Source organism: Mastomys coucha, chromosome X (genome assembly GCF_008632895.1).
Source record: "Mastomys coucha isolate ucsf_1 chromosome X, UCSF_Mcou_1, whole genome shotgun sequence".
In the NCBI taxonomy this organism is placed as follows: domain Eukaryota; kingdom Metazoa; phylum Chordata; class Mammalia; order Rodentia; family Muridae; genus Mastomys; species Mastomys coucha.
In genome coordinates, this window is record NC_045030.1 from 47137035 (window position 1) to 47153987 (window position 16953).

Sequence of the window (16953 nt, forward strand, 5' to 3'; positions counted from 1 at the left end):
GCTGTGGAAGAGCAGTCTGAGATCTGAAGTAGTAGGCAGGTCTCTATGTATATGTGAGTTCCTCCAAGAAAACAAGCATGTTTTCTATCTATAGCCACATGTTTCCCTACAAGCTATAATACACTCCATTCCTTCCATTTTTTCTTGATACTTGGTGATTATACTTCTGCTTTTTCATTGCAGTTGAACTAAATTGACCTTAACACAAACAAATCTGCAGAAATGCAAAAACTTTGCCTGGACTCTCTGGTAAAGTTACTGTGGGAACAGGTCTGGTAGGAAAGGAAGAGAAAAAGGAAATGGAGAAATAAGTGATGGAAACTAAAATTCTAAGGGTATTTTTAATGGAATGTTATACCTTTCTATGTAGGTAGTATGTGAATTTCAAATTATACATTGTCAAGTTTTCACATATTTGGCTATGTTGTATATATTATTTCATACATATGCAGTCTATATATTATAGAACTCCTAGGTGGCTTGAGAATAAATGACATCCTTATTTTATACATTATTTTGCTGGGTTAAAAAATAAAACATATGCTTATTTCTATGGCAAGTGTTCTGGTGAAAGAATGAATTGAGCTGTATTATTCCTCTTTCCATCCAGAATCGTGCTTCTAATCAACAGCAGTTGGAATGACAACTGAAAATAGCTGCATTTAAATACCTCCTAAACGTTGAACTTTTCAGCTCAGTTGGGATCTCTAGAGTGCAACAGTTAAAACCAAAAACACGCAATGAAATGGGCCTAAGGAAAAGAAGCAATCACGGAGTATTTCCTGTATCCCTCCCAGAACGTTCCTCACAGGAGCATCAAATCCTGCCTTCTCACTTTAACCTGCTTGAGTGGTATGTAGCTGTGTCGTGTGAGCCACCTGCCTTTTGTGTGTGAGAAATTTCATGCATTTTTTTTCCCCTTCAAAGCTGCACTGTCATCAGGAAACACAAATCATTTGTCCTCTCATTCCAACTTCAGAACTAAAACTCAGTGAAAGCACCGTCCCCCGCTGCCAACGGGAAGCAGCATACTTAATATTTCCATGTTCTTTTTATGAAATGCCAGAATGCGTCTCTTAGATTTGCAACTTGTTAGTACTAAAAACCTTTTGGTTTTTCTTTTCCTCCTCAAAACGTTAGGAGTTGTAAAGAGAACAATAGTAGTTCAAGGCAGTATTAAAAGCACGGTTGTAAGTGATAAAAAGTGCATTTCCTGAATATAATACAAATATAACTTTAAGTAACCAAAGGCACAAACTAACTAAATACATATTACAACCTAGAATCGCACAGTTCAAGGTAATTACTATGAAGGAATAGCTCCAACTCTTTCTTGCTAATGGATGTTTCAATCGGTTTGAAAATGAGACATCACTAGTGAGTTGCAAAAGAGTGCAATCACTTAAAATAGAAGCGAAGATTGATACATTGGGTTGGTGATCCAAACACACCACATTTAAGAATGCACTTGTATGTACAGTTAACAAATTATTTTCCCATTGACTTAAAAGAATGTCAGAGGTTCTAGGAACTTAAGATCTAATTTTTAGGTTGGTGTGGAGGTATTCAAATTTTCAACATATTTTGTGAAACTTGTTAGTATTCTATTGTGAATACTGTACTGATGGCACAAGCCTGATTCGGGAAAAACCCTACACTGGGATTTTAGTCCAGATTAGCAATAGCTTGAGCTGCTGTGCTTCCAATTACAAAGATAAATGATGAGTTCATCGTGGATTCTCTCTCTTCCTCCCCGGTTCTCACCGCATGTATGTGATGATCTGAACCTGAAGGTTTTAACAATGGAATATTTTAATACACCCTCCCCTACTATTTGCTGGGGTCCCTCTCACTCATTCTTTGTGTAATGAAAGTCAGATTCTTTAAAAAAAAAAAATCTTAACATGAGTCTGGATTCTGACATTGCATATTTCCAATGCAACTGTCATTACAAGCGGGACAATGACCCCATATTGTATTTATGTAGTAGCTGGAAAGAATCTAAATGAACAGTCCATCATAAATTCTCCTCCAGACATAGCAAATGTTCATCGGGTGATGCGAGGGTAGAAGCTGGCTCCTGGGAATTTTCTACTGGGCACACTGTGCTGTTATGAATTTTCATTTGCGGCAACTTGCAATTACACAGCATTTTATAAACTGCCTCTTTGTCAATGGGCACAAATCTCTTGGCTCATCAAGTGGCTTCTTTTACTACAGGATTCATAAGAGATTGAGAAAACTGCAGCAGCTATTAATATTAACCCTGACATTTCTCTAAATTTGAGCGATTATGGAACAAACAACCCCTCCTGAAAATAGTTATTTTCCTAGGTGGAAAAATTATTAAACAAACATACGTGGGTTAAAGACAGAGAAGTAAAATAACCACATAAATTACATTGGTGAAAAACTAGTCTGCTCCTTGGTAATTAGATGAAATGCTTTAAGTTGGAAAGGATTCACTTAATTTAATTTTCTGCATATGGCTGGGAGAGATTCAATTCAAAATTGTACATTTGAAAGATGACTCTAAGTGGGAGGAAATGATGAGGCAGCAACTATTGTTATGTTGGCTTTCATCTCATTTTCACTGTAATGCAAGGTCTATTGTTTCTAAGGTTTTGGCTCTCAGGAATTTCTGCAGCAGTAGTTAATATGTTTCTCAGCTTCACAGGCACATAGACCTGTTAAAGCCTCTTTTCTTGTATCAGAACCATCCGTTTTAGTATATTACCTTTCATGTGCACAAACCATTGGATTAGTGTATATATACTGAATTACTAATGTGAAACTATGACCAAAGCACATCCTATATATAAATGAGAAATTCCTACCCAGGTTAATAAAAGCTATGTTTACACGATGCCAATACAGCTGGGCCAATGGAGGAAAAAATTGCGTCAAAACAGATTATGTGAGAGAGGTCACATCTACCAGCTGCGTTGGTATCACGTACACACAAGCAAATCAGCGGCTCTTCAGCCTGCTTACTGCACTCACGGGAAGGTATAGTAGACAGAAGCCAGCCACCACACGCCAAAACACAGCACAAGAACATGGCATTTACTTTTTAACAGGCAAGGAGGAAAAATCAGGAAAGGAGGGAAAACAGTTTCTGACTCCAGGAGATGGTTCTTGAAAACATTTTAGATTTCCTTTTAAGTTTCCTAGAACAGATCTGGACAATGTGAAGGGGCTGGCAGTCTTTTGAGATGCAAGGTTTAGATACTATTGCACCACAGTTTTAAGTAGCCTGTAAGGTCTGCCAACAATTAGATGTGAACCTCGGTGTCACAATAGAAATTGAGAGCCTTGGGTTCTTTTTATGTGTTTGAACATATGCATGGCTCAACAAATTGAAAGTGGTGCTTTCTGAAAACATTTGTGTTAGCTGTTTGAGTTCAGCTTGTGTTCTTTTTGAATACTGCCACACAAGAACTAAAAATCTCTGTCATTTTTTCTTAAAGAGTTTAAACAAACAATATTAAAATACCATCTTCTGTCACATTGAAAGGCAGTTGGATATGTTTTTCCTCCATATTTACATATACAGAGTTCTGATCTAGAAAACCAATACAATAAACCTTTTTTTGTTTTGTTTTGTTTTGTTTTAAAAACAGGCAGTCTTTGGTGACGCAAAGGCAGAGATTTCTTTTGTTACCTCCTGCCTATTTCACTCTGTCTCATGAAGTGAATATTGTTGGCACTGTCTGAAAGTTCTAAATACTGCTCAACCGACAAGACAAAATACCCATCATACCCCTGCACCCTCCCGGTGCCCAAAAGCTGCTGCTTTTCTCCCTCTGTCCATACCCGAGTCCCTTCTTCCCCTTCCTGTAGCCTCCTCTGCTCCTGAGTCCAGGCCTGGGCCACTGCGCGCTGTCTGGCCATCTCCAACACGTGGTTCTTCTCCTCTTCGACAGTCGTTCCGTACCGGATATTGAAGCACAGAGCTCCGTGCTGCAGTTGAATATCTGCAAACCGTCTAGTCCTCCCATTCAACACTGACGTCATCTGAGACACAGTGACATTAACACCATTCTCCAGAATCCGCCTCCCCCCAGTGTTACCGATGAGCACCAGGTCTTCCTCTAGAGACCCGAGCTTAATGAAGTAGTGAGTGTCCCTCCCTTCTATGGTAAAATGCAGGTTTTCCAGGTAATGGGCATTGTTGAGAATGGCAGCAAGACGCCTACTATCTTCATTGGCTACTCCTATAATATCAGCTGTCACTATGCCCTCCTTGATGGCAAATTTGATACCTTTGCCAAAGACAGAAGGGACAGCAGCAAACCTCGGCTGTTTCCCTCCTTCAAGACACCGCTCCTCATTGTACTGAGGAGTCATAGGAAGCTGATCCAAGGAGATGAAATTCCTCAGCTGTTTCTGGAGCTCACACTGAATGCCCAGGATCATCTGTGAGAGAAGGCACAGGCGGCACAGGGTTAGATAACTGCTGAATGCCTGCTGATTACTGGAAAGAAAAGGCTGGCAAGGGCTGATTCCTTCTCTAAAGTTGTCACTTAGTCATTATTAAATAATAATAATAATAAAAAAAAACACCCTGGCATATCTACATCAAAGATTGGGCAAACGGATGACTAACAGGTACTCATGTCTCAGTTGTCTTATATCTTGTTTTAGAATGTAAGGAAACACGTTCGAATACGGTATCCCACAATTTCACAGCTACAAAGAATTTTTTTTTTTCTTTTCAGGACTTACTTGTGGTAGCCAGTTTCTGGAAAAAAAAATTCCCATTCAACACGAATATATTCTATGCTGGTCAAATCCACTCCTTCTCACTTCCCTCTCCTCCCAGGTACCTCCCCCCATATCATACTCCCAACTTACATCCTTTTATATTTGTATTCTGTACCAGGTCCGATTAGTCCAAATGGTGTTGCCCACATGCATGAAGGTCTAGGGCCATCCACTGTAGCATGGACAACTCTCCACAGGTCCCACCCCTGAGAAAAACTCACCGCCCCCTGTAGTCATTGAATATCTGTAGCTTCTCAGCTAGAATTGGGGGCCCCACCTCCATGCTGGAATACTAACTAGACTGAGCTTGTCTAGGTCTGGTGTCGTTGAGAGTTTGTGGCTGTGAACTGCTCGTCATGTCCAGAATACACAGTGCTTTGTAGCAGTCCCTCTAACCTCTGCTTCTTACGATCTTTGTACCCCTGCTTCTGTGGTGTTCCTTGACCTTTGGAGGGAGGGGCATAGAAAGAACTTTAAATAGGCCCGCTTCCTCAAAACACAGTTCTTATATTCAGCAAGGTAACTGACACTAACTAGATGTTATTAGTGCACATAGAGTGATACCTCACACACTTTGAGATTGGAAAAAAAATGTATGAAACATAGTTCCTGTTTTCAATCACTTATGGTCTTATAAATAACTGAAAAAAAACCCTGAAAAATACGAAAGACATGCTCATCTTTTTACAGATGTTTAACATATTTTTCTTACTTGGGCAACTTTCAAACTTGCTAAGAAACAAAGAAAAAAGACTAATAACCCTCCTAGTATTTTAAAAAACATTTTAACACTTATTTAATTATTTATTTACTTATTGATAATTTGTAAAAGTGACTTTTAGTTATAAAAACCGTGTATATGTCATACATCCTTATAAAATAAATAGCTCTACAATACCTACTTAGAATTTCCTTTTCTTTATAATTTTGCCTAAATGTCAAGTTTCTCTGCCCAAACTTCAGTTTTGTTTTCTTCCTTCCTTTTCCTTTCTATTTGTATCTCCTAGTCCTCCTCTGCCAACACCTCCTTGTCTCGGTGTTCATAGTTCCCTAAGACTTTATCACTATAAAACATAATATCCCTGTTTATTATACCTGTATATGTCTTTCTTTATCAAAGACAGTTTTATTATGTTATTTTGTGTTCTTAAGGCACACTTTTTAATTTGACAGTTTTTCTCCATATAGAATCCATTGTTGCTGTTGCTAGCTGATTTTAGAATGTAAGACATTCAATTCCTTTGTGCCGTCATCAGTAATCTACTAGTTTCTCCCTTCAAAGCTCCACTTTCCTGATCTTTTCCTTACAGATGGCTCCTCATACATCATTCAAAAAGCTCCTCAAAGAAATAAAACTTTTTTTTTGGCATTAGATGATATTCTGTTTTTGTTGTTTTTTTTTTAATTTTTTTTTCCTTTTTCTTGCTAAAATTTGTACTAACCTTTCCAGGATCCCACTCTTGGGTTTTTGTCTGGAGCTGAAGAAGCTCATAAGTTAATTCCATGTTTTCTAGTTCTGGTTTGGGAAATCCAGGTAGTACGTTATGTAATTGGAAACCAAAGAGCTCCAGCCAACTGCCAATGTCTGTGAGACACACAATTTAAAAGAAAAAAAATTACATTTAAAAGGCACTTCTCAACTTGAAAGATATGCTTCTTCTGTCAATGTTTCGACCATGAGAAGGTAAAGTAAGCATTCCCCCTCATTTGATTTACTCTAAAACATTACCCATTCCCCTATGTAGGGAAATGTACTGATCTGTGTGCAATCCCAGGAATAGGCTCAGTTTACTGTAGTGAAACTCAATCTGGTACTGGTTTTAAGACCACCTGGATTGTGACCCTGGATTTATTCCATGCAACACAATCCTGCTTGTTTTCTGAGAGTACCTTGACAAGCTTTTAAGGAATAGAGCATAGAAATAGCTTAAAGGGAAAGAACCAGGATGCAAAAGCACAACACCTGATGAAAAGTTCCATGCTTCTCTGATTCTAGAAAATGGGACATGCAGAGGGAACATCTCTACAGAGATATTGAGACTATGTAATAAGATTGGCTAGCAGTAAGTTAGGTCAAGTTAAGTTTAATTGAATTCCACTTAAATACCTGTGGTATACTTTGCAACATCTTGAATTTTGCCAACTGGGTAGTTATTCTCAAAGGAGTAGAGGTTGAATGGTTTAGGAAGAAGGTTCAACTGTTTCCATATGTGATGATTAGGCGTTGTCCATCTGCCAGCAACAACATCATAATCCCTTTGGCCTAGATGCACTAATTTAGTAAGAAAATCATAGAGTCCTCCATGAAAACCAATGATGACCTCAAAGTCAGGGTATGTATCATGATAGATGTCACCATAAGGTGTATACAAAATCTCTTTTATGACCTGACCCCGACTGCTGAACACAGCTAGTGGAGTGCCCATATTATCACAGGCTACATAATATTCTTCACCACTGCTTAGCTCCATGGCAATAAGGTGACCTTGGAGATCATAATAAAGAGATGTAATCTCTGAGCTTGTGTGGTTGTACAGATGAGTAACTCTTATAGGGTTGGCAAGGTCTGCATAAAAGAATTGGAGATGCTGTCCTAGGCTGGACTTACTGGCAACGCGTCGCCCAAGCCCATCATAGTAATACTGTACACTCCAGCCAGAAACTTTATTGTAGGCTTTCTGCAGCAGACCGTTAGAATTATATTCAAATATATCATTTCCCCTCTGTCTCAGGAAACCATCTTCATCCATTTTATACTGAATTTCCCCTAGTCTAGTGATGCGGTCTCGGAGGTCATATCGGAGAGGAGTAAGACGAGCACTATTCCCATGGCTCAAAAGGTTGATGTTTCCGTTCAGATCATAACTATACCGCCACTGGGTTTTATCATTCACAGAAACAGTTTGAAGTTGCCCATCAGCATCATATTCATAGAAGTACCTTGTGATATTGGCATCTACTCCTACCCTTATATCACATATGACCATCCGGCCCATATTATCATACTGAATAGTCATCCAGTAGGCAATTGCCTTTAGGATCTCGTATTGGACTTCAATGACTTGTCCATTGGCATTGAAGATCTTGGTGTGCTTCATCACTGTTGTAGTTATAACCTGATTTAAATCATAATTAATTACACTGAATTTTCCAAACTGTTCTGTTCTACCAGAAACATCAACATATCGGTACAGATCTATGGGCAAAGGGGTCTCATTGATCACAGCTTGCATGCTGGTGACACGAAAGTTGTTGTAACTGTAGTCAAACCGTGCATTCACAAGACCTTCTTCACTGAATCGGAAAATCTGACGTCCAATGAGAGGTCCTGTAGGAACCAAAATAAAAGTGAGAAATTGCTATCTGATAAACTAGGCATAATCACAAGAGTTTTTAATTAAGTATTGATACCTTTATATTCAAAATCATATTGTATTATAGATTGGTCTCTGATGTCTGATGTCTGGGCATGTCAGTGTGTGTGTGTGTGTGTGTGTGTGTGTGTGTGTGTGTGTGTGCGCGCGCACGCGCATGTAGCATTTGTCACTAGACATGGAAAATATTGCATAGCACAGTTACAGATCAATTTAATTATAGAGACTATCAAAATAACCTATTCAGTAGCCTAAAGGGAAGAAACTGCTGTTATGTTCATGCTGTTTTGCTATCATCAATGGCAAAATGCATTCATTTTAGTTAACCTTTGCTACAAAGTCAGATGGTTAGATTCTCACAATGTCCAACATTGAAGTAACTGGCTCTGGGCATGTTATGAATACAAAGGTTGAAATAAATCCCAGCGTTCTGACTTTTGTCATTAACTGAAGCTTATAGAGGTTACCTCAGGCTTGAGCTGCTTTCTGAGCTTCATGTCTTATACACAGATCTCTGGAAAGATACAGGTGTGGATACGAACAAGAATAGGGCTAAGATAGGTACTGAAGTTGCAATTGTTTTGAAAGTTGAGACAGGAATATATAGTGTGCTATTAAGGAATCAGCTCTCAGGTAGACTACAATATGTTTCAAATTTAGAATTCAAGAGAGTATGAGAAGGAAAACAGAAATTTGTTCAGTCAAACATGAGTTAGCATGAGAGGTTAGCTCTTATTTGTATGAATGTGATCATAAAAATATAAAAGAATATGGATGTTGAGGTATCCTGCTACCCGGTGTCATAACAAACCTGTTTGCCTGTATCTGATTGTGCAGATGAATCCGTCATGCATCAGGTGTATTGTCTTAATCACTCCAGAAGACTCTTCATATGTTAATGTGACCTGAGTGGTGTCATAGAGAATCTCAGACAGTCTTGCTTGCTTTGTGTACTTGTATAAAACTCTGCGCCCAGTCCCTAGATGCAGAGTCTGTAAGAGTCGGCCATCTCGACTGTAGTCTTGGATAAAAGAGGTGCTACTGTCTGGTGGAGTGTAGATATTACGGTAGTAGCCCACTGAAAGCATGGTTTGTAAGCTGTGGCGCACCATGCTCGGCATGGTGACTGACAGCAGACAATCTGATTGGTCATACTCAAAGATGTAACGCCGCTGGCTGTGTAGGAGAAGCATCACAGACTGAAATGAGACAAGAACAAAATACTGTAATTTGTACCACTGATGTTTAAGACATTAGAAGAAATACAAATTCATCCATCTAACACAAATTTTTCTAGCAATGACTATGTGTCAGGGACTGTGGCAGATCCCAATGGATACAGTAGCACACAATAATGTTGTCTACCATCATGGGATTTAATGCAGTTTAATGGAAAAGAAAGACAAGTAAACAATTATAATACAGTGTGAAATGAGTTAAGACAGGGGAAGTATAAATGACTTCAGGAAAGTAGAGGAAGAATGGTTATCCCAGACTTAGGAAGGAAGACTCAAGTTGAAACCTAAATAATCTTCAGCAGGCAAAGAGAGGGCGTGTGTTGTTCAGAAGGAAAGGCTGCAGCATTAGGAGGGGCTAGGGATTAAGGAAGCCTCTGAAAATGGCCTTTTCCCATAGATTGAGAGGAATTTTGTATGGCTGGAATGTGTGTGGTTTTAGGGTGGTGATAGTGAATGGTAAGAATTCAGTTGAGCCAGGCGGTGGTGGCGCACGCCTTTAATCCCAGCACTTGGGAGGCAGAGGCAGGTGGATTTCTGAGTTTGAGGCCAGCCTGGTCTACAGAGTGAGTTCCAGGACAGCCAGGGCTACACAGAGAAACCCTGTCTCAAAAAAACAAAAAAACAAAAAAAAAATTCAGTTGAACTAGAACTTGTATGAATTTTTAAGGCTTGAGACTTAAGCTCATTTGCAAGAGGGGACCCACTGTCAAGTTTTAAGCAAGTTCGTAGGACAGACATTTGAGGCGAGAGAAACAGTCAGGTTGTTGTCTCTGAAAGGTCACTGCTGCTTCTATATGGGGATGGATTGGAGGGAGGTAAAGTGGGACAGGATATATCAAGTGTGAACTTTGATTCACTGGAATGCATTGATTTCATATAGTTGTCTTCCTGAAAAGGTGCATGTTGAATATTATTGTACATGCTTTGCAATATATACTTAGCTGTTTTTCATTTTTCAATCTGATTCATGTTTTAATACTAAGAATGAGAGAGAGGCATTAAAAGTGAAGAATTCTTTGGCTATATCCAGTCCAACACACAATAAATTTGTATTTTAGGGTCAGTTATTTGTCAAAGTATAATACTTTGTATGTAGCTGATGTTTAATAAATATTGGTTGATATAATTTTAAACAGAAACACTCGTCAGGCCTGTTGGCACAGGCCTATAATCCAGGCTACTCAAGAGGCTAAGGGCAGAAGGCTCACAACATTAACACTTGCCTGGGATACAAAGTGAGTTTAAGGCCAGCCTCAGTTATTTTGAAAGACTTTGTCTCAAACTAATTTTTTAGAGGGTTGAGAATATAGATCACTGATAGACTACATACCTAGCATATGTGAGAGTGTAAATTTGATCCTCAGTACCACAGGAAAAGAAAGTCAATATCAATTATATATGCAAAAAGAGCACTGCTTTATGAAACACGCTAATTCACTGGCAATTAAAACTTATTTTTTAAAAAGGTTTTGTTTGATTTGTAAGTATGTGGGCACACACATCTGTTTCTGTATATGCACTCATAGAGGTCAGAGAAGGACACAGGGTATCCTATCCTAACTCTCTGTCCCAGTCTCCTAAGAAATTATGTTTTAATGAATCTTGAGCCATTCTGGTGGGCAGCAAGTCCCAAGTCCTCCTGTCTCTGTCCCCTACAGTATTGGAGCTAAAGGCAAATGTGAAACTATGCATGCCTAGCTATTCTGATGTGGGTGCTGAGGATTTGAACTCAAGTCCTCTTTGCTGTGTAGCAAGCACTCACATACACTATGCTACATCAGTGCTTTTGTCTTTAAAGAAAAATGAAAAACTTCACCCAGGTACGCTAATATAATGCTTTAAGAGACTTTCACCCTTGTGGAGAATTACAAAACAACAACAAAAAAATTAATTTCGACTTCTGAGCTCTATGTTGTGAAAACAGTATCTTTTCATTTTCTCCATGCAAATGACACATACAATTGTGAACATTAATTACTTAAACTACACAATGTGAATTTTTAGAAAATGACAGAAGCATGATGTAATAACTGTATGTATGTTATGCAAAGGCACAACCCTCCTATACTTTTGAGAATTCTTGATTTTTCAGTTGCAGGTCAATCCCATGAAGTCAGTGTTATTTGTTCATTTAGTTATTATTTCTTTCCCACCACCATCATGTTGGGGATGCAGAAGTAGATGGAGAAATCCTGTCATCTTGCTACCAATGGAACACCTGCAGCTTTCCACATCTTGCTGTCCTACCATTGTGACCTACAAATCCTCCTGAATAAAAGGCACAATCTTGTGAAGGCCTGGGGAAGGAAGAGAGGCCCTCTCTTCATCAATACAAAACTCCCCAGAAGCAGAAGGAATTGTTCCTGTGAATGGGACAGCAGGTGGGAGAACACTGAAGTGGGTGGGGTCGATGCAGTAATTGGTGAAAATACCTTTGTGCTATTTCCACCCTGAAAGTCTGATTTTCCAGCTCCTTTCCACTCTTTCTTGTCAGTTTGCCAAGAACAAATGACATCTGTCACTTGTGGTGCGGGCCAGGGACAATCACCATATGGCTGCCACACATTATCCAGCACCATCCTGCCTATTCCAGTCACTGTACTAGCTTTGCCAAAAATTTATACGGCGTTGCTATTGTATTCTTTCCTCTGTTTTCTTCTTCTAGCCTGTAGCAAACCAGTGCCTGAGCCCTGTTTCTCTGTGCTGCTCACTTGGAGTTTGCCCTCAAAGCCATCCACCCCCACGTCTGCTTTAAACCCTCCTGCTAATGGAAAAAAATGTGGAAGAGATGATTAGAAATCTCCCGCATGCTATTGTTTTGTTGTCACAATACCATTTAGCCCCATTTGGCTGCTTTTTCACTTTGGATTGGTATTATTAACAGTTTGTTTCAAAACAATGCTTATGTGTCTATCCAGTGTCCACTGTGCTGCTGCAAGATAAAAAGCTATTCCTTATTAGTGAGAATAATAGAGTGGGAGGCTTGAGTTTTTTAAATAGATTATAATACTGTAAAAGAAATCTCTGTGAGAGGAAATAAAAGAGAACAATCATGGCTGTATACTTATTCGAACAACACTAGAAACGAAAGTAGAAATTTGAAAAGGCATAACATTCACATGACCACCAGATGGCAGTGTGGGGCTACCTGGGAATTGAAGCCAAAGATTGCATTCTGTCTCTGCAGAAAGCCTTGAAAACAAGCCCAAATAGGCAATTTTGTGTAAATGCGTAAAACTAAACCTTATTAAATGATTATAAAATATATTTAAAGGCACTTTAAAATGAAGCTTGTAAGAGTGATTTTAAGAAACTGAAAGATTTACATCAGATATAATACAAACTTCGTTGCACTGGTCTTCAAAATATAATTAACTTGGAAAAGTGTCATAAATCTAAGCAGAAAATTAATGACTAAAGAGAGAAAAACTAAGAAGTAATAATTGATTTTCTTAATAGAGAAGAATCTATTTAAGAAACCGCAGCCTTTAGCCAAATACTTATTTCTCATTTCTTAATGAGTACAAAGCATTGTTCACAAAATGGTATGTGTAACTTAACTTTCACGTATTCTAGAGAAAGTGAAACTGTTTTCTTTTTTCTTTTTCTTTCTTTCTTTTTTCTTTTGTGTAAAATTGTTGCATGCTAAGGTTTAAAAAAGTGTGATGTTGATTTTAATATATCATGGTGTCAGCACAGCAAGGAGCTTTGCAGATGCGATGCCAGAGTATTTGGGGGTAAAGTTTGACCATTCTTACTGTATACTAGGAGAAGCAATATGTGTACCCCCCGACCCGTCCCCTGTACCATTGAAAGAATGTGGTAGTAAAGTCTATGTTCAAAGATGGAATTAGAAAGAATAGGAGTCACAGAATAGCAAGCCCCTGGAAAAGCACACAAAAAAGCCAATCTTCTTTCCCTAGTTTTCTTTGAATCCAAATTTCAAAGCTGTTTTTATTTTCTTCCTTTTCTCTTTTCTTTTTTCTCCTATTCTTGAGTTACCATCAAGTCGAAGTAAGTGCCAGCTATTTCCAATGATCTAGTTTTTGTGATTTATATTAAATTATTTCATTTAGGCTATGCACTTGTTCAGTGAATTAGTTATTTATCACTGGTGATAATAATATTACTAAAATCAATTTCAGAATGAATTAGGAAATTATGGCAAGAATATGGATGACGTGCTTAGAAATCTCATGAATGCAACCGTTTTATAAGTAAGAAACCATTTCGTAATTATGCATTTTGTAGGATTGGACTTTTGTGGTTATTCTTCTAGTTAAAGAATAAATTACACAGGAAACAAAGGCACAATAAGTAAACAGCCAAATGATTTCCCTGGTCCGTAAACAATTGGAAGTCGTTGAAATTTCTCTTAACATATTATTCTAGGTCAACAGGTCTTCAGTCTTATTTTGTTCCTTTTTGGATTGTTTTTGTGAAAGAGTCACAGGATTTGTGAATTCTCTTGCTTCAGCCTTGTTAGGGCTGGGGATTCAGGTATGTGCTTCTATGTTGGTCTGTTTTGCTGTTTTTTTTTTTTTTTTTAAGGAACTGGTATTCACTAAATATTTTATTGTATAAAAAAGGACTGATATGAAGTTTCTTTTGTGTGAGTCCCAAAGCAAATGTGACGAAATAAGAGAGACCACATCTCTTCACTGGTGTCAGAGAAACCTGCATGCTGGGTTGGATTTTCACTTTTCAATAGATATTTTGTTATTACATCGATGGCATAAAAGGGAAAGTCTTGGGAAGCCGAGATATTACTGTCTGCAGGCAATTAGCTGAGCTGGTCACACTCTGGTGCTCCCGAGGCTGCAGCCCCTTCCTTACATGCCACTAAGGACTGCTGGCTACCTCCCAACTCACGTGGAGGAGCTGGGGAGGGAAAACTGTTAGGTTAGTGGCATGATTCTTTTAAACAGACATATATATGGTTTTAAAATGTGCATATATACCAAAGTTATTAGTAAATTCCTTATGAAGCATTTTGACTATGTATAGATGCTACCAAATATTTGGATTCCGCTAAAGTTTTAAGGCATTCAATGTAGTCCTTAGCCACGGGATTTTTCTAGTCATTCTTTGTTGAAATTCAAAAGGCGAAAGACTTGCTCTGTGAGATGCAGATTTCTCTTGCTCAGAATACAGATTACACATTCTAAAAGCTTTCCCAGAAGGGAGGGACCCCGGGAGGCTATAGCTGAGGACTGCCGCCTCTTGCTTTTGGTCACAAGCAAACTTTGTTTTATCACGTAGGCATTCTTGAGGAGGGAAGTGCTTCAACAACCAGCTCTGGGTTAAGCAATACACTAGTTGTTTGATGGCATGGAGCCACCGACACACCACCTTTCGAAAACAGGGTATCAGAAGCACACAGATTGTCCCCTTTTTGCCATGTGTGCCATAATCTCTTGTGATCCTTCTAAGAGATGCTGATTACCCAGGGGGAAAGAAAGGATCTTCTACTTTACCTAGGAATGAATTCAGAAACAATAAATTCAATTGAAATGACTTAATTTGGAAGAAAACATTCAACATCTTAGGAGGGGATCAGACTTGGCAATGGCGGATCAAGGTTAATTGTTTTTCTTGTCTACTGGTAATGATATGAGCGGAAACCTTTCTGCTATGCAAGGGCTAATGTCTCACCAATGGTTTGTGTGGTGGGATTATAATCCTTTTATTCCAGACAGAGAGCATCGGCTCCTATTATGGATGCTGCTGGAGACTTAGTACACACAGAAGACGACTACCAATTAGTACTCTCTGTCACCATTCCCTCAGGCTAATTACTTTTGAGAATTAGTCCTCAAATGTGTACAACCAAAATTTCACTGACTATGGTAAGGAAAAAAAAATCCTTGTTTGTTGGGCAAGAGGCCTTTTACTGGAGCCGAGATACATTAACACAGAGGAGTGTTGGAATTTACTAGCAATTTTCTCTCAGTGTGAGTTTTTATAATAATACAGACACCTTTTCAAGGGGATGAAAAAGTATGCTCAAATGAGTAGAAAGCTAAGCCATTATCCTGACTTCAGTTTGAAAAAAACGATAACTGGCAGAGGGTAGGGATGGGGATGTTTTCAGTTGAAAAAACAGCACATCTGTACAGGTTCACAGTGGAGTTTTGTTATTTATGCAAGGATGACATAGATTTTTCTCCTGTAGGTCCTCATAAAGTTGGGTACTTCGGGCCACCTTCAATATTCTTATTCATTTTCCATTCTATATACTTACCTTTTCTAAGTAGGTATAGCTCCAAATTTTCCCATCAGCCCAAGTTCTTGAGATTATTTTTCCACTCTGGTCATACTCCATCTTTTCGTTCCAGGTTCCTCTTTGAATAAATGTGACCAATCCTGAAGGTGAATATGTGATGTTCACTTCATTATATCTGCTCACAGGAGACCACAGAATAGGTCGTCCGGTTTGGTCATAAAGAATTCGGAGGGTGAATTTTCGGTGATCATCATAGATCTTCCCCGTGCGGGTCATATGATCAAAATCAATGGAAAGTAGGTTTCTGTTATGAGCCTACAAAAAAGAAAGATGAAATATATTTTACACATCGCTTTGATTCTTCATCTAGTGCATTCCCAATCCTGAAGCGTTTCTAGATGCTTCAGTGGTGGAGACTCTGTCAGCACTGATCCCTCATTGTTTCATATTCTTCATCTAACAGTTACCTTTATTTCCTCACCATAGTGTACACTCATGGAGGGACAAGGCCATGTTTTACTTCCTGGCAAAGTGCCCGGTATAATCTTGACCTTCATCATATTGCTGATGGTTGTCTTTCTCAATTAAGGACTCAGATGAACCACCACCATTTTCAAAGATTACATGATCCTATTTTACGTGAATTAGATATGAGTCAGAATGGGGATTCCTGGCTTGTGTTGCCCTTTGTAACTAACCAAGTGGTAAATAAGGAAATAAAGAAAAAGAACACAATGAGCTCAAACTGCTTTGGATTTTTCATGTTCATTTGGGCTCAATGAACTTCATATCACAGTGGAACTCAGAGTATCTACTGAGGGGACCTCATTCAACTGCATTTCCAGGAGAAGTTGGCAGGTAAACATGGGGCATTGATAGTAACTGTCCACCATGTACTGATTAAAGAAAGTTAAGTTTGGATTCAAGTTAAAAAAAAAACCCAGCAACAACTACACTTTGGCTGAGTCCTGGTCACAGTCACCTTGGAACCTTACAGTTGGCTCAAAGTGAGCTCTAGTCAAGGAATTTGATTGGACTTTGTCAGTGACAACACTCAGCGGTGCCTGGCTTTGATGAAATCCAGCTAAGTCCACCTGAGAGATCCAGATAGCTAAATAGCCTACTAAAATAATTAAAACTAAGCAAAAAGACTTGGTGGCTTTTCAAAGCCACTGGACAAGTGACTCAGTTTTCATCTAGGAATGGAAGTATTTGGCAGACACACCATCACGTCTGTTATGACTTGCTGATTATAGCACAATCATTCAGAAAACAGTACTGAGACTGTGTGTGTATACGTGTGTACGTGTGTACGTGTGTACGTGTGTGTGTGTGTGTGTGTGTGTGT

General features: G+C 38.8%; 1 protein-coding gene across 7 annotated transcripts in view; it reads right to left on the reverse strand.

Moving 5' to 3' along the window:
- Positions 1-2633: 2633 nt before the first annotated feature.
- The window catches only part of Tenm1 (teneurin transmembrane protein 1), an 803700-nt gene continuing 789380 nt past the window's right edge, over positions 2634-16953 (reverse strand). For all 7 annotated transcript variants that reach the window (XM_031355201.1, XM_031355294.1, XM_031355365.1 and 4 more), the window contains 5 exons: positions 15624-15920; positions 8953-9340; positions 6875-8095; positions 6210-6352; positions 2634-4419 (listed from right to left, as the gene is read on the reverse strand). In XM_031355201.1, the coding sequence (XP_031211061.1) occupies positions 3661-4419; positions 6210-6352; positions 6875-8095; positions 8953-9340; positions 15624-15920 (2808 nt within the window). In that variant the 3' untranslated portion in view covers positions 2634-3660. The remainder of the gene's footprint in view (positions 4420-6209; positions 6353-6874; positions 8096-8952; positions 9341-15623; positions 15921-16953) is intronic.